Here is an 18,701-nt window from a genome sequence, read left to right as displayed (position 1 = left end):
GCTCAGTTATGGGGTAGAGCAGATACCTACATCATATGGTCATAGGTGGTAATGGAAGAAAAGGAGGCTAACGTAACTGGGGACTGGTTGTGTGTGAGAGATCCTAAAATCCAGGGCACCAGTCGATCAGTTTAGGGGAATGAGTGTCTTGAGCCAGGGGTTGGAGATTAGCAAAGATTTATAAAGGAATGAGGGGAGAAAAACTTAAGCCTGACTCAAGGAGGAATCATCTGGCCCTGTTCTGAGAAGGAGCACATTTCTCAAGCTGTGTTTATGTAAAACTGGATCCTTTTCCCACCACTCATCTTTGCCCTAGATTCTCTTAAAGGGAATTTTTCATTCCATAATAAGAGATCCCATCAAAGAGATCACAGATACATTGAAGTTTCAAAGTTCAAAGTATTTGTTTAGAGAATAAAGAGGAGGGGGGCAACTAGGTGTTTTAAAGACATTTTACCTTTGAGGCAAGAATTTTAACACAAGAGATTAAACAAGTGGACAGATTAAGCCAGATTAAACAAAAGTGGAGAGAGCACCAGCCCTGGGATCAGGAGGACCTGAATGCAAATGTGGCCTCAGACATTTGACACTTCCTAGCTGTGTGACCTCAGGCAAGTCACTTAACCCCCATTTAGAGAGAGACAGAGACAGAGAGAAAAAGAGAGAGAACAAACAGTAGGTATGAATTTATCTCCTCTACACATCTAGAATCCTTGAAGACAAACTGTATCTTGAGTAACAGTGTTCCCACAGACCTGCTACAGCATCTTGAACATAATAAGGGTTGGATAAATATCAATTTGATGTTAACTGGTGGATGTAAATGAATGCTGGACATAGGGACTCAGCCAAAGCACATAAGCAACCACAAATGAACAATTTTTTTCAGGCCTTCTCTATCCATTAGGTACCTTTTGCCCTTTAACTCTGGTAACTTCCCAGCCGCAATGGCAGCTAGACCAATGGCACCTTCGGCATCGACTGTGGCTCTCTCATACTCCAGCAGCCTCAGCATGGCAATCAAAATGTCTTCTTCCCTGTCAGAATGAAGAATAAACACCGAAGAAATAAGCAAAAGAGACAGGACTCCATTCCCTCCATCATAGCTGCAAGCCTTGAGTACCCTTCCCTCTACACATGCCAGCTATCTAGGAGACATACGTCACTGTGACAATCTTGTCCACAAGTTCCCCCACCAGCTGCAGTGTGTTTTTCCTGGAGCATGGCTCACTCAGGTCTGTGGAGAAAAAAGTGATATGCCCTGGGTTAAGGAGCTCCTTCCTTAAGTTCTACTAAGCAAAACCACAGCGAACATTAGAGGCAGGGAGAGTATGGGGCAGAGTCAGAAACCAGGAGTTTCTGTTTTCTGCCAAACACCATAGCCCTTGTCTGAAGAAAAGAGCAGAAAAAGCCCTACATTGGAAAGAGAGGTAGCAGGGGTGGAAGGAATTAGGTTAGCATAACCCCTACAGAAAACAGACCCTAGGTTGTGAGTGTGAGTCTGCTCTTGGAAAAGTTATAAAATGGGGCACCAGCTTGTCAGACTAAGGGGAAAACTCCTTCAGACTGCCATCTAATAACTTTCAATTTTATTCTTGTGACATTGAAGCACTAAGCTTTACTATTTAACCATTGCTCTAAGACTTCAAGTCCTATGGTATCCTCTAAATTCAGTGCCCTAAGACAAAACTCTGATTGCCCTACCCTAGTTACCCCTCTGGTCAGGTTCTTAGGGGAAAAGACTGGAATTTATGAGTTTCTGCAAAGTTGAAAGTATGATAGGAGGTAGGTTGACACTTGGTAGTAACTAAGTGACAATATTGAATCAAACAGTTGTTTTAATAATTAAATAGGAAACCTATGAAAGAATATAAACTCTGAGGACAAGGACTGTTTTCTTGTTGTTTAGTATTCCCTAGAAGCAGCATTGTCAGAGAAGCCAAGAAAGACCTGGCTGAAATTTCATCTCTGGTTAGTATACTGCCTTTCAGAACTCAGGACTCTGGGCAACTCTCTGAGAGTTGCAAATAAGGTACTGACCTGCACTGATAGAAGGGGTTTCCTCACCAATACTGTACCAAAGATAGAGGAACCGAAAACCCTAAACTCATCACAATCCTAGAGTTTAGTGTAATGCCTAATGCATAGCAGGTGTTTATTACATGCTTATTGGTCGGTTAATCAATTGGTCTGTGAAAGGTAGGGGAATAAGGGACAGATCCAGGAGCTAGGGTGGGGTCCTTGTAAAAACAAGGTCTTGAGGCCATCAGGAGGGCTCCTACCTCTATAGAACATGTGACCACCCCAGGTCTGGCTCTCTACTGGATGACTCATCTTCAGAGAATGCTTTATGACAGGGAAACTCTCAGGTTGGACACCCTGGGGAAAGAGAATGGCATCAAGTGACTTGGAGAAGCTTGGAGAATTGTGGTTCCTTGGAAAAAATATTGAACTAAGGAGTTCAGAAGTCTGGGTTCTCAATCTCGCTGAAATGCACAAGTAGGAAAGGATTTAATTTCTCTAGACCTCATCCTCATCTGTCAAAGAAGCGGGTTGGGGGAGATGATCTCAAAGCCTCTACCAGCTCCAGCTTTCTGCATGGCCCCTCTTTGTTTCCTCTAAATTATGTTCTATGTGCTTTGCCAGTGAAACACCTGGGGACTGATCAGCCATGCCATAGGAGGTGAGAGTAGGCTGAATTCTGGTTGTACAAGTGTCACTGAATCTCACAGCAACACCAGGAACGGTGGGAGGAGGTGGGAACTTACGATCACAGAGACTTGGGGGTTGAGCTGCTTCAGAGCAGCTGCAGAGCCTGCCAGAAGTCCACAAGGGCCTCCAGCAGGGAACACCACTGCATCCAGGTTTGGTACCTGCTTGAAGATTTCCAGTCCCATAGTGCCCAGACCAGAGAGGTACTTGACATTGTCCTCCCTGCAGGGAGATAGAAGATACGACTGAAGAAAAGGAAAAATTCCTCCTCTGACTCACTGGAAATTGGTTCAACAAATTAAACAAACATTTATTAAGTACCTGATACAAAGTAGGGCCACCCAGGCAGTGCAGTGGATAGGGCACCTGGCTGGGAACCAGGAAAACTCATCTTCCTGGGTTCAAATCTGACCTGAGACACTTACTAGTCGTGCGACCCTGGGCAAGCCACTTACCCCTGTTTGCTTCAGTTCCTCATCTGTAAAATGAACTGGAGAAGGAAAAGAAAAACCACTCCAGTATCTATGCCAAGAAAGCCCCAAATGGTCATGGATAGTCAGACATGACTAAAAACAACAAAGGTTCTCAAAGAGTTTTGCATACTTGAGCTCATTTGATCCTAAGAACAGAGTCTTATGGGGCAGGTGCTATTATTTTTCTCCTTTTCCAAATGAGGAAACTGAGACTGAGAGAGATTAAGTGACTTTTCTAGGGTTAGGAAGCTAGTAAGCATAGGAGGCATGATTTGAACTTAACTCTTCATTCCAAGCCTAACAATTCATCGACTATATCACATAGTTTTCCTCTGTCTAAGTATAATACAAAGTAATTTAAGGTAGATAAAAACTATGACTCTTCTTGGACCTGGGAAGGTTTCACAAAGGAGAGAGACCCCAAGGTGAGCAGTGAGAGAAAGGAACAAGTCTCAAAGATTTTCAGAGATGAGAAAAAAACAGATTCCAGGGGTGGGGATGATTTTCTATAAATGCATGGAGGGAAGAGTTTTGTACTCAGGGACAACTTAACCCAATTTGATCAGAATGGAGAGTGTATGTACCAGTAATATCAAACAAGCCAGAAAGGTTGGAAGGACCCAAATTTTGGAAGAGCTAGAATGGTACGCTAAAACATTTGTATTATATTCTAAGAGCAACTGGGATCCCTTGAAGAATTTAAAGCAAAGAATAAAACTACGTTCTTTAGAAAGAGTGGCAGCTGTGCAGAGAACACATAACTAACAAAGCTAGATTGGGCAGTGAAAGCAACAGGTAACAGATTATTGTCTTCCCAATAATCATTGCCCTAGAATCCTTAGGAAGTGAGAGAAACTGGTAAAACATGGATCAGTGTCATAAGTAGGACCTTTCATTGTTTTTTTTTGTTTGTTTGTTTGTTTTTAAGCAATCGGGGTTAAGTAACTTGCTCAAGGTTACACGGCCAGTTATTTCTGGGTGTGGTGCTGAATGTTTGAGGCCGGGATTCGATCTCCAGGTCTTGCCGACACTGGAGCCAGTGCTCTTGCTCGCTATGCTACCTGGCCGGCTGACCTTTCATTGTTAATAGCAAGCAAAAAACATTTTATGGAGGCTGTATCTGGAAAACCGATCTGAGAACAATAGCACTGTTTAGTACTGATGCTTAGGGAGAGAGTCAATCTACTGCCTGGAGGAAAACTTGAAGTGCCGATATCTTTGGTCTTTGGTCCTTTAGTGGAGGCCTCAGCTGACTAAAAAAAGTCCTTCACTAATCATGGTTAGGATCCATAAATTCTGTGAGTGTTCTGTCTTTTATTTTTCTGGTGTCCTCTGACCTGGCACAAAATCAACCACTTAGAGAATATTTGTTGCCAAACAGTAGGGGAAATGGACAGGAGAACTTAATGACCCCTCCTTCCCTCAAAAGCCTCCTTGAACCCTAAACTGTTTTGATCAGATGTGAAGTTGTGTGGTGATCCCATTGAGTCAGACCATCAATACACAAATCTGGGATAGTCATGGCAGCTTCTCAGTGCAGAACTGACTAGAAGAGAGTGGGCTAGATTGAGAAATAGTGCAGTACCTTTAATGATCCCAAGTGACCCCCTGGGGCAGAAACCAATCTTTTTAAGACATATGTTCTCCCAGTGGTGCTGTATGGTTGAAAATCTCAAAACACCACCATCTCCAAAGAATCAAAGCTATAGGTGGACTCAGAGGGCAATGTAAATGTATATTGTAGGTACAAGCAGGTTATAGCAATTCCTGGTGATGGAAGAAGCATGTAAAAAAAATACACCAAAAAGTTATATTATTGATACTATTAATAGGGTGAAATCTCAAAGAGATCGAAGAAAGAGGAAAAGAACTCATATGTACACAAATATTGATAGCAGCTCTTTCTGTGGCAGAAAAGAATTAGGAATTAGAGAAGTACCCATCAGTTGAGGGGTAGCTGAACAAATCATAGCATAGGAATATAATAGAATACTATTGGTTTTTTGTTTTCTATTTTTGGAGAGGGAAAGGTAGGGCAATTGGGGTGAAGTGACTTGCCCAAGGTCACATGGCTAGTTTTGTGTTGTGTCTGAGGCCGGATTTGAACTCAGGTCCTCCTGACTCCAGGGCCCGTGTTCTATTCACTGTGCCACCTAGCCACCCAATGGAATACTATTGTGATTAAGGAAATTACTAAAGTGATAAAGGGCATGGTTTCAAGGAAATCTCAGAAGATCTGTATGAACTGATGAAGAATGGAAAGGACAGAACCAGAAGAACAATGCATACAATAACAGCAACATTATAAACAACTGCAAAAAACTTGAAATTTCTGATCAAAGCAATGACTAACCACGATTCCCAAGGACAAATGATGAAGCGTGCTATCCACTTTCTAACATAAAGGTTATGAGTATGGGATGGAACATTTTTAAAACTATGGCCATTTGTTTTATTTGATAATGAATATTTGATGTAAGGGTTTTGTTTTCTTTTCTTTTTTTTCCAAATGTGTGTAGGTAGTGTGTTTGGATGGGAGGCAAAGAAAGAAGATTTTGTTCATTGAAAAAAACCAATTTAATTTAAAAATAAATTATTTGAAACAATATGGGCTAGTCATGTTGTAAGAACAAGTGATAACAAGTAGGTAGCTTGAGAGTTTCACAGGTTCCCACTAAATCTAAAAAGGCCTACAAAGAGATCCCCAGTGAGGTGGACAAGCATTTTACAGAAAGGTTATTTATCTGTACAGAGAGTGAGTGTGTCCGTTGATCAGATTGTGTATTAACTAAAATATGAAAATGTAGTTATTCCCCCATTATATTCTAAATTCCTCGAGGGAAAGCACTATGTATTATGCGAATTTTGTATCTGTTCCATTGTCTAACAAAGTGTTCTGTGCATATAGTGGGCACCTAATAAATATTTTTATAAAGGAGGGAAAGGGCCCATGTCTTGATTCTCATGGTGAAAGTTGCCAGCTAAGGAGTGAAGCATTCCTGGTTCTAGGATAACTACCACTTCCCGCCTCCCAGTTGGGCCTGATAGACTCAAGGTCTGCACCACTTACTCTTCCAGGTAAAGATAATCATTCTTCTGGGCTAGTTGTTGGGCATGACTCCGTGAGTCTTTGGCTGTTCCACCAAAGCTGATGACCACGGCACCGTAGTCCCGACACATCCTCACCCTGGTCACGGAGGTATTGGTGGGCATGATGACAAACACTGGGATCTGGAGTTCACTTGCATGGTAGGCCACTGCCATGGAGAAGTTGCTGTCAGAGGCAACAATCACTCCCTTTCTCTGCTGGTCCTGTACAAACACACAACCCTGTCATCTTCTGTCCGGGTTAAAACCTGTGTCTTAGAAGCTGTCCTGTTCTCCATTCCTCCATCTTTACTCTAACAAGGTATGACCACTGACGTCTATCCAAGAACTCCAAACTAATCACTTTGGACTGGTGACCCGAGATGGAATACATACAAGCCTGAATTTCTTCTCTTGCTAATTCTGCTCTGACCCTTCAGCTCCTGCAGATGCTACGAATCCTGGTGGCTTGAACCTTACATCTCTCCTTTGGGTTGTTTTCCAGGATTTGTGCCCCTTTGGTTATTGACTACCTAGCTCTTGATCTGTTCTAAGATTCTCCAAGTGTCCCAGGTGTAGAGTTAAAATTCTCCAACCTACAATAAAAGAAATGGGACAGAACGCTGAGCCAATGTTTCTATGAAGTGAACCCCAGACCTCCCTCATGGTCTGAGATGCCTCCTTCTTCCTGGGCCTTATTTTTTTTAAGGCTTGGTACTAGATTTGATACTTGAATGCTCTAGAGGGGCTACACAAAATACAGAATCCCATTAGATGCTTTGAGAGCCAAGAAATTATGTATCAGCTAGAAACAATATGTCAGCAGAGGACGGTCTCTAGTTGGATGGATCATGGACATCTCCACTGACTAAGCAGCCATAAGACAGTCATAAGGTGGTCACCTGTTCATGTTGGACAAGAGGAAGGGTCCCAGAGGTACAAAAATAAGTTGGGGAACTTCCCATGTAATTGAGTCACTTCTGCCACACTGGACTTGGTCACCATAATGAGGAAAACCAAGGGTAGAGGGTCTCCAGTTAAGGTCCCATGATTAAGCAAATGAATTTGCAATCTGCAGCTCACAACTCTGGCATCTAATATATAGGATATATAATTACTCCACCTAGGGAATCATATCAAACTGATTAATACTTATTGGACTGGAGGAGGGTTCCAAATGAATTCATTCTCACACAGACTAATTAGGTGTCATTCTTAATTCTTCAACCTCCCCCATATCCAATCCCTTGCCAAGTTTTGTGCGTGTAAGCCTCCTAATAGCTCTCATATATTTTCCCTTCTCTCTTCTGATATTGCCACCATCTTGGTACAGTCCCTCATCTCCTCACACCAGGACTACTGAAATAGCCTGCTAGTTGGTCTCCTTGGCACAAGCTTCTCTCCAATCCAATCCATCCCCCATTTATCCACTAAAGTCATTTTTGTAAAGTGTGGGGTTTGACCATGTCACTTACCCACCCCCACTCAAAAAACTCCAATGGCACCCTGTCACTTCCAGAATCAAATACCAAACCCTCTCCTTGGTGTTCAAAATCCTTCATAATCTGCCCCCTCCCCCCCTTGTCTTCTTACTCCTTATTCCCCATTACATACTCTTTGATCCATTGGAGAATTTGGTGAGTAATACAGGTAGTCATGTGATACAAATAGCTAATATTTATAGTGGAAGTCATATGTCCATCTCATTTGATCTTCAAAACCACGTTACAAGGCAAGCACTATTAATTATAATTAATTTTACAGGTGAGGAAACTGAGAATCAAAGAGATAAAGTGATTTGCTCATGATCAGGTCACATAATGATTCAGCATTAGAGGCAGGATTAGAATCCAGATCTTCCTAACTCTAAATCCACAACTTTGCCCACTGTATTTTCAGTTGTTGCTGAGTCGTTTCAGCCATGTCTGGTTCTCTGTGACCCTATTTGGGTTCTTCTTGCCAATGGTGCTGGAATGGTTCACCATTTCTTTCTCCAGTTCATTTTATAGATGAGGAAAATGAGGCAGAGTTAAGTGACTTGCCCAGGACCACACAGCTAGTAAGTATTTGAGCCCAGATTTGAACTCAAGAAGATGAGTCTTCCTGACTGAAGGCTGGGAACTCTATCCACTGCACCACCTAGCTGCCCTGCTCACTACATTAAGCAGCTTCTAAAATGTATTGGGTATTACATGTCAAAACAAGGTCATAAATAAGAAAATACAACTTAAACTTAATATTTAAAGTCTACCCCAAAGCTTCAGGAACAGGTACTAATTTGGGGCAGCTAGTTGGCACAGTGGCTAGAGCACTGATCCTGAAGTCAAAAGGACAGGAGTTCAAATCCAGCCTCAGACACCTACTAGCTGTGTGACCCTTGGCAAGTGATTTAACCCCGATTGTCTCCACCCCCACCAAAAAAAAGGAACAGGCACCAATTTAAATACACAACACCTATGTGGGTATATATGTATATATACATATACACATGTGTATACATGCATATCCATCTGTACATATGTGTGTGTACACATATGGTGGTACCATGAGGGAAAAAAGGAAAGAGTAGGAGAAATTAGCAAGGAGAAGTAAGAACTCTTGGGACTCATAGGGCAGGGTCTCTTTTTTTCATCTACATGTTATCTGGAACACCTGCCAGCATTCAAAATACCTGATATGCTCAACAAAGCACCACCACGCTCTATTTCTGAGTATAGGCTTCATTATCTATCTGTCTGTACTTATTCAACCAATCTATGTTTTCCACACCCCCCATCCACATCCCTTACCCTCCCAATCAACCATAGCATTCTAAATGTGCTTATTGACAAACTCTTTTTTCATCAATTCCCACCTGATTGAGAGAGGCCAAGAGACAGAGTACTCCTCGATCCTTCACTGAACCTGTGTACTGGAGAAATTCCTTCTTTAGATAGAGCTCCATGCCATATTTCTTGGACAGCCTAGAATACTGGAAATGGAAGGAAATAGTTAGTCTGCTGTGCTGGGTCCAAAAAATTAATAAACTACCTTATTCAGTGTTAATATATCTAGCTCCTATTTGCCAATATGGTCTCCTCATTCTTTCACATACTATCAAGGATGCTCATATAAGAGCTGGTGAACAAGACAGTGTCTGAGAACAGGGTTTAGATTTCTTGAACCTGCCAGAGCGTCATGGCTCCTTAGCTTGGGCAGAAGAGAAGACAGAGTGAAAGAAGTGTTACTCTGAAAATATATGTAAAGGATCCAACAATACCTCTACTAGGTCTGTATCCCAAAGAGATCAGAGGAAAAGGACCGGCATGTACAAAAATGTTTATAGCATCTCTTTTAGTGGTAGCAAAGAATTTTGAAGGGATGTCCATCACTTGGGGGACAGCTAAATAAGTTGTGGTATATGATTGTGATGGATAACTATTGTGCTATAAGAAATGACAAGGGGGGTGGTTTTAGAAAAACCTGCAAAAACCTATATGAACTGATGCAAAGTAGATGGGAAGGACCAGGGAGATCATTGTACTCAGTAATGGCAATATTATAATGATGATCAGTTGTGAAAGATTGACTACTCTGATCAGTATAATGTCCTAAGACAATTAGAAAGGACTCCATGAAAAATGTTTTCCCTCTCTAGAGAGAGAACTGATGAACTCTGACTGCAGATTGAAGTATAATCCCAACCTAATCCTAGAAAGTAAGGAACCAAAAAGACAGTGCTAAACTAGTTCAAAATATGGTGGGTTCTTTATAAGGTATGAAAAGCATCCTTTTAATGAATTAGAATGAGCAACATAGTGGGCCACAAAATGATTGACTGTACCACTAGGTGGCACTTAAAAAGACAGTGGATCAGTTTGAGAGGAAGTAAATTAAAATGAGTCTATTAATTATCCAGACTCAAAAAGGAACCCAACTCTGAACAAGAAAATATATGGAGTTGAAAAAGGGAAAAGCTTTCAGAAGGGCGAGCCAAAGCAAAGGGGATGGGGGCAAGATGTGTGTGTGTGCAATTTCAGGAGGGAACTGATGCCTCCATCACTCTTATCTCTCACTTTAGCTCTTCCAGAAATTCTTGTTGTGCTCAGGTCCAATGAGCATTTTTCTTTGAGGCTTTTAAAAAAGTTTTGTTTTGCTTTTGGTAGCTCTTTTCACATTGGTGTCTTCTTTTGAGTTTAAGTCTTGGTCTTCCCTGCCACAGTTCTATTATTACTGTTTGCTCATTTTTCCAGCCTATTTCTTGACTGGACTTTATGTAAAAGTTGGACTCTGCTCATTTGCAGATGAGGAGGTACTATCCTAAGCTTTGAGATTTTTTATTCTGCTGCTTTCAGAATTAGTTCTGGGAATCTGCAAGTTTTTGATGCTTCCAAGGTAGTATGATCCAGGGAGAGGTGTGGTGTTCTCCCAGTCTGTGTTCTGGTGTTTATCAAGAAAGTACTCCTGCTCCCCTATAGTCACAAGCACCAGTGCTCTGCTTTGCCTTGGAACTTTGACCAGGACCCTGATCCCTTGTGATTGACCAGAAGGTTCCTCTCTAACCCAAAACTGTGTCCCAGAACTGTGTAGGGGCAATAGAATTGCCAATCAGCAATAACTGCACCCATTGCCAGCAAAACATCCTCTGTAATCTTTCTTTAGCTTTTTTTTTGGAGGGCAATTGGGGTTAAGTGACTTGCCCAAGGTCACATGGCTAGTATTTGTTGTTAAGTGTCTGAGGCTGGATTTGAACTCAGGTCCTCCTGACTCCGGGGCCAGTGCTCTATTCACTGCACCACCTAGCTGCCCCTGTAATTTCTTTCTGACCAGTTGTCTGACACCTCCTTACAGACTTTGGACTGAGAGTTCCCAAAGCTGCTGCTTTCATAGCCACCTCCAAAACCCAGCACTGGCACTCCCACCCTGCTGTTACAAACCTTTCCTGTGGACCTCATAAATTGTCTTAGATGGAAAAAATGTTTCTCTCTGACCTTTTGGTGTCTCTGCTGCTCCAAAATTTGATTTGAGGAATTGTTTTAATGTTGTTTGGAAGGAAATATTGGAAGAATTCAGCTGGGTCCCAGCCTGTACTCTGCCATCTTGGATCTGTCCCACCCTCTTTTAAACTTCCCAGTTTCTGTTGAGGGTATCACCACCTTCCAGTAACCTGGTTGTGAAAGCTCAGTGCCCTCTTCCACACTTTCCTCTCCCTCACCTCCTGTATTCATTCAGTTAACAATTCTTCTCATTTTTATTTCCACAGTATCTCTCACATCCTTCTCTTCATTCACAAAATCAGTATCCTAGTTCATGCCTTTTAATTGACTCCTCTGCCTCCCTTCCCTCCCTTCTTCTCCAATCTGTCTGTTACACAATTGCCAAGCTATCTCCTCCCTAGTTTTTGTGGTTAGGTACCAGGGCCATGAATAAATGAAAGAAAATGAATGAAAAAAATATTTATTAAGTATCTACTCGATATCAGGTACCCTGCTAGATGCTAGAGATACAAATAGGAAAAAGGAACCCTACCTTTTAAAACTCAAAATCTTATAAAAGTGAATGTTGAAAACTAAAAATAAATCAATTATTATTTTTTAAAAGAACCCTACCTTCACCTTGGGTCCTCAGTGAAAATTCTAATCAGTAGAGAAGATGCAATATATGGGAGAATTGACCTAGCAAAGTTTGGTCTGGGAAGTTGAGGGGTGGAGAGTAGAATCCTAGGGCATACTTTATTGATTCACCTTTCCAGAGATAATTATAGTGTTAACTCAACTGTAGTTCTCAGAATAAAAAATATGCATGAGAGTAGAAGATAGGGTTAGTGGTTAAATACCTACTTAACTGTAGAGCTAAAAATGGCCAGTTTGAAGCTAGATCAGAGTTGAATAATTTAGCTCCAGGACTTGGTCTGGAGAGGTCTGATTTAGAGGTTGGAGTATCAGAGCTGAGTGAAAAGGATATTAGGTGGTTAGGACCAAGGCATTTCTGAGCACAGCACTTTCCTGAATATTCTGAGCACCTTTGTTTGACCTATTTTGTTTCTGGTTACTTCATTTCTTTTTTTTTTTTTTTGCTTTTTTGGAGGGGGGAAGGTAGGGCAATTGGGGTTAAGTGACTTGCCCCCAAGGTCACTACGGCTAGTTTTATGTTAAGTGTCTGAGGCCAGATTTGAACTCAGGTCCTCCTGACTCCAGGGTCAGTGCTCTATTCACTCACTATGCCACCTAGCCACCCCTAGAAAAGTAGTATTGTTCTTGGTCAAATAAAGGATAGAGAGGATCACAGAAGATAAAATTAGCCATTTTGATTATATAAAATTTTTAAAATTTTGTGGGAACAAAACTATGTAATTAAAATATAGTTAAAATTAAAATAAAGGAAATGTAACTGGGGGAAAAAAATCTTTGCAGCAAGATTCTTATATAAAGGTCTCCAACTCAAGATATATAAGGAAACGATTAAAATTTGTAAGACTAAGAGCTATTCCTCCATAAATGGCCAAATGACATAAGCAGTTTTCAAAAGAAGAAATATATGCTATCAACAGCTACACAAAAAATGTTTCAAAGCACTAATAATTAGAAAAATTCAAATTAAATCAATTTCTGAGGTTTCATTTTATACTCATTAGATTTGCAAAGATGACCAAAGAAAAGGAAATGATAAATGTTGATCATTAATGCACTATTGGCAGAGCTATGAATCAATACTCCCTAGAGTACCCTGCTAGAAATCTCCTGCCAGGTAAACATCCAACAACTACTATTTGAGTCTGACCAGTGAACTAGAATTTTTTAAATTCTGAATTTAACAACAAAATAGAGACAATATTACATAATAGAATAGAAGGAGGGTTATAGGTGAAACCATAAATCTCTATTATGTACAGCTTGCTTTTTAAAACTTATGTAATAAATTCTATGTCACTCTCAGAGCCGCTGTGTTGTATTTCCTTCTGAACCTCCTTCTTTTCTGTTCTATGCCTTAAAAAGTGCTTGAAAAAGTCCTTTCCTTTTTTTCCTTTTTTTTTTGCAAGACTATCACTAGCTCCCCCTTCTCACATATTTCCCTTCTCCAAACATAACCATAGAAAAAAAATAAGCAAAATCAAGCAAAATGTCCAAAAATGTATGTCTCATTCTACATCTTGAGCTCATCACTCCTCGTGCCAGGAGATGGCTATTACGTTTCATTGTCACTGGTCTACTAGAATCTTTGTTCATCCAATTAGTTCTTAATCCCTCTGATTGATTGTATTTTCATCTAGTCCACATTTTTCCATATTCACCACAAGAATAGAATCAAGCGCTTTCTCAAAAGTGTGGTTAAAATCTTGGTGAACTACATCTGTAGAATTTCCCTCATCTACTTGTTTAGTAATTGTCCAAAAACAAGTTAGTTTGTACTGAATTGTTCTCGATGAAAAGAAGCTGATTTTTTCTAATCATTACTTCTATTTAATGATCTATGCCTTTCCAGGAATTGCAATCAAGTCAACTGGCCTAAGGTTTGCAGATTCTGTTCCTGTCTCTATTTTTTTAAAAAATAAAGACATTTTCTCTTTTTGAGGCATATGAGACCTCTTATTTCCCACGATTTTTCAAACATTACTAGAAATGGCTCATCAATCACATCTGCCAGTTCTTTCAACAACCAAGGACCTAGTTCATCTGGTATAGATGATAAGAATTCAAGGGCAACTAATTGCCCTCTTAGTATCTCTTCATTTATCTCAGGTGAAAACTCTTTTAATCATTCCAGGTCCTCTTGAAAAAGAAAATAAAAGCCAAATCCAAAACAAATTCCTTCTTTCTGTCATCAGTGGTCATCCTCCTGTCTGTAATAAACTGACATCCCATCCCTTCTTTGTTCCTGTTTTCTCTTGAGCTTAAAAAACACTTTTTTTGTTGTTGTCCTTGGCTTTCATTGCCAGCTTCAGCTCATTCTGAATGAAAGTTAGCACTGCTAACACTATTTTTATAGGATTGTGACATGTTCAAATGTTTATGTTCAATCATTCCATCTTCTGTTCATTTCACTTCAAAATTTAAGTAGGTTGGTGAGTTTTCTGTGTAGCTAGCTACACTGGTCTCCTCAGACTGATACCATTTTTCTTTCTTATTAGAAGTGTTTCCTTTTCTGTCTCTTGTCACTCCCAGTCTGTTTCTCTATTAGCCCCTGAGATCCTTCTCGTCAAGGGTAGAGACTGATTTTTGTTGTTTTGTTTTTGTTTTTTACTATTTTGGAGGGGGGAAGGCAGGGTAATTGGGGTTAAGTGACTTGCCCAAGGTCACATGGCTAGAAAGTATTATGTGTCTGAGGATGAATTTGGACTCAGGTCCTCCTGACTCCAGGGCCGGTGCTCTATTCACTGAGCCACCTAGCTGCCCCCCAGAGACTGATTTTTGCCTTTCTTTGTATAACCCCAATGCATAGCACATAGTAGGCTCTTAATAAATGCTAGTTAATTGACTGAATGATTAATGCATACAGCTAGGTCCTGATTAGTATAAATAATGAAATGATCCTATGTAAAAAATTCAAACTATTCAAAGTTATAATTGTGTAAAATATGGTTGTTGGTTCTAGCTCAATGCAAACATTCAGTGCTTAATTTGATCACTTCGGCAGGTTCACACTAATTTGGAACTAGCAACAGCTCCTGGAATCATTAGCAATAGAGATAAAAATTAAACTCCTGGGAACAGATGAAATCATCATGTGAGACAGTTCAAAGAGACAAAAGAACCCAGGATAGAATCTTGGAAGATAACTATGGTTAATAGGTGGGACATGGATGAAGATCCAACAAGGTAGAAAACAGCTAGGATGGGAATCAAGAGAGAGCGTGTCATGAAAACCCATAGAAGAGAAAGTATCTTGAAAGGTGATCAATAAGGTCAGAGAGCTCAGAGGTCAAGCAGCAGGAGTATTGAGAAAAGGAGATGAGATTTGTCAATTAGATCATTAGTAACTGGAAAGAGTAATTCCAGTTGAATGATGTCAGAAGCCGTATTACATAAAGTTAAGAATGAGGAGAGGAAATGAAGGACTTGACCTAGAGTCCTTTTTAGAGTTTAGCTGAAAAGGGGAAGAGAGATATAAGAGAACAGCCATCAGTGATGTTTTACAGCACCTCCAGGGGTCCCTTCCCCAACTGACACTCCAATTACTAAATTGGACACTAGAAAGATGCTTACGACTACTCTCTTCAGAGTTCTAGGAGTTACCAGATATTAGTTCTTTCTGCCTTCTGAATTGCTTATAGAGGGTAACCCTTTCCTTCTGAGACAAAATAAATCATATTTATTCCTTGGATCCTTTTCACAGTCTTGTGAAGCTTAAGGACCTCTGCTGCTTTTAAAAGGCATAAAATAAAATACATAAGAATACAAAGGAAAGCAATTATAATAAAATACGGTTTTAAAATGTTTCAGTTGAGACCCAGGTTAAGAATCCTCTGAGATCACCCCCTCCTCCCTTTGCCCTATATATGGTACATATTTAGTTGTTTAGAGCTCCTGGAGGGCAGAGACCCTAGTTCTCCCTTTCTTTGCATCCCCAACACGCAGTACAGTGCTTTACACACAGTAGGTGCTTAACAAATCAATGACTCCCTGCTCTACAGCAATTTCCTGTGCTCCAAATGGCCTGTAAATTAGAGAAATTAATTTTAATAACCATAGTCCCTCACACTGGACTATACCCCAGAACTTTTTGAAGATCTCATCCCACTTAATCTTCACAATAACACGGTTGCCGCAGGTACAGTATTGTTCCCCTCACTCAGGCCAGAGAGGTTGTGTCTCAATCAAAGCCCCATCCTAGGTAGTGGCAAAGATAGGACTAGACCCCAGGTGTGCTTCCTTTGTACCATACCGTGCATGGAGTGACCTGGACGCCACTCTGGATCTGGGAAGCTGCTGTGTTAATGTCTTCCAATCTGATCAACTTAAAGCTGGATGTTTCTTGGCAGACCCTGCTTTTGAATGGCATGACTGGGGGCTCTTCTCCATGCGTCAACACCTTCAACTTCCATGTCTTGGCATTCCCTCCAAGACCATCCTCTTCTACATAACCCTTTAACTGCTCCAGCTGGTTGGGTGGCTGGCACTGGCCAAGGCTGCTGTTTTCTAAGGACCCTTGTTCTTTGCTGCAGCCTGCCTGGAGGACGGCACCTTCAGGATTCCTTTCTTTATCATTGTTCCTGGAAGGAGAAAGAGGAGGAAGTAAGAGGAGTTTGGTTAGCCAAGAAGATACTTCCTCTGGGAACCTAATTAGTCTGAATTTCTCAGTAAGATACCATTTGTCAAAGGCATGCCCATGTTCTCCCATCCTTAAAAAAACTTCCTTGGATCCCATAATCCTCTCAAGCCATGTGAACTCCTGGAGGGAGTTCCCTTTCATAGACAAACTCCATTTTTAAAAATCTGTCCACCACTTTATTTCCCCTTCTCATCTGAGTTCCTACCACATCATTTGATTTAAATTATTCTCTTCAAAGGCATCAGTGGTCTTTTATTTGTCAAACATAGTGACTGTTTCTCAAGGGCAGGGAGGTGGCACAGTGGATAGCAGGGGGCAGAGGGTGGTTGGAGACAGGAAGACCTGAGTTTACATTTTGCTTCTGACAGTTACTAGCTATATGACCCTGGGCAAGTCACTTAACCCTGTTTGTCTCAATTTCCGCATCTGTAAAAATAAGCTGGAAAAGAAAATGGCAAACTACTCCAGTATCTTTGTAAAAAGAAAATCCCAAAAGGGGTAACAAAGAGTTGAATACAACTGAAAAATGACTAAACAACAATAAATGTTACCTTTTCTCGGTCATCATCTCTCTTGACCTTTTTGTCCCCACTGACACTTCAGACTACCCTTTCCTGCTGTATTCTCTCTTCTCTCTGGGTTTTCATGACCATGCTCTTTCTGGGTTTTTGCCTTATTTACCCAGCCTCTCTTTTCTCATTTTTCTTTTCTGGACCATCAACCTTACCCCACCGCCCAACTGTAGGTTCCTCTAAGGCTCTATTTTGGCCCTCTTTCTCTCTGTACTCTCTCACTTGGTCATCTCCTTAGCTCCCATGGGTTCATTCTTATCTCTATGTGTATGACACCTAAATCTATGTATTCAGCCCTGCACTACTGTCTCCTTGGAGATCCAGTACCACCAACTGCCTACTGGACAATTCCAATTGGATATTCTATAGGTAGTCTCTTAAACTCAGCATACTCAAAACTGAACTTATAACTCTCTCCTACCTAATCTATCTTTCTTTCTTTTTTCCATCTTAAAAATTTTTAAAATATGTAATATCAATGTTTTGCAATATAACTTATTTTACATGATTAGGTTACATGATTTACATGATTGAGGTTATAATATTTTGACTTATATTCTTTAATCTCTCATCACTGAAACCACACATCACATGGGATGTTAAGTCAACCTTTGATGAATAGCCCATTTGTCTATATCTAGCCTTGATCATATCTCAAAAGTTTTTGAAAAAAATATGTTCATATTTAACATACTTTTCCTTTTAAATTTAAATTCTTTCCCTCCCTGCCACCCCTTCAACACCCACTAAGAAATTAAGGAATATGATGTCAATTGTACATGTGAAATCATGCAAAGCATATTTCCATATTAACCATATTTTTTAAAAAGAAAGAAAAATAAAAAAGTAAAAAAAATTATACAATATGCACTCAGAGCTCATCAATTCTCTCTCTGGAGACGGATAGCATTTTTTCATCATGAGTCCTTTGGAATAGTCTTAGATCATTCTATTGATCAGTAAAATCTTTCACAGTTGATGATCATTACAACATTGCTGTTACCATAGACAATGATCTCCTGGTTCTCCTCATTTCAATTTCTGTCAGGTCTTCTTTAAAATAAAATTTTATTTTTTCCCCTAATTACTATTCTATGTTCCCCTAATTTACTTATGGTATCACTCTTTATGTCTAAATCACTTACCCATTTTGACTTTATCTTGGTATACAGTGTGAGATGCTAACCTATACCTAGTTTCAGTCATACTGTTTTCCAGTTTTCTCAGCAGTTTTTGTCAAATAGTGAGTTCTTGTCCCAAAAGCTTTCATCTTTGAGTTTAACAAACACAAAATTACTATGGTCATTTACAACTATGTATTGTGGGCCTAATTTATTCCACTTATCCACCACTCTATTTCTTAGCCAGCACCACATTGTTTTCATGATTACCACTTCATAACACAGTTTGAAATGTGGTACAACTAGGGCATCTTCACATTTAAAAAAAAATCAGTTCCCTTGATATTCTTTGCCTTTTGTTCTTCCAGATGAATTTTGTTATTATTTTTCTAGTTCTATGAAATATTTTTAGTAGTTTGGTATGGAACTGAATAAGTAAGTTAATTTAGGTAGAATTAGAATTTTTATTATATTGGCCTGGCCTACCC

At 40.1% G+C, this 18,701-nt stretch overlaps 1 protein-coding gene across 2 annotated transcripts in view; it reads right to left on the bottom strand.

Moving 5' to 3' along the window:
• The window catches only part of LOC138146484 (L-threonine ammonia-lyase-like), a 41,358-nt gene that overhangs the window by 9,207 nt on the left and 13,450 nt on the right, over positions 1 to 18,701 (bottom strand). For both annotated transcript variants that reach the window (XM_069068399.1, XM_069068400.1), the window contains exons 3-9: positions 16,134 to 16,461; positions 9,127 to 9,243; positions 6,256 to 6,497; positions 2,769 to 2,934; positions 2,283 to 2,379; positions 1,162 to 1,237; positions 912 to 1,037 (exon numbers count right to left, since the gene is read on the bottom strand). In XM_069068399.1, the coding sequence (XP_068924500.1) occupies positions 912 to 1,037; positions 1,162 to 1,237; positions 2,283 to 2,379; positions 2,769 to 2,934; positions 6,256 to 6,497; positions 9,127 to 9,243; positions 16,134 to 16,461 (1,152 nt within the window). The remainder of the gene's footprint in view (positions 1 to 911; positions 1,038 to 1,161; positions 1,238 to 2,282; positions 2,380 to 2,768; positions 2,935 to 6,255; positions 6,498 to 9,126; positions 9,244 to 16,133; positions 16,462 to 18,701) is intronic.

Source organism: Petaurus breviceps, unplaced genomic scaffold (assembly GCF_028583685.1).
Source record: "Petaurus breviceps papuanus isolate PSGF00001 unplaced genomic scaffold, PetGlider_PUasm1.0 90762, whole genome shotgun sequence".
NCBI classification, from domain to species: domain Eukaryota; kingdom Metazoa; phylum Chordata; class Mammalia; order Diprotodontia; family Petauridae; genus Petaurus; species Petaurus breviceps.
The sequence above is the reverse complement of the archived record's forward strand: the minus strand, read 5'-3'. Positions and strand labels throughout refer to the sequence as shown.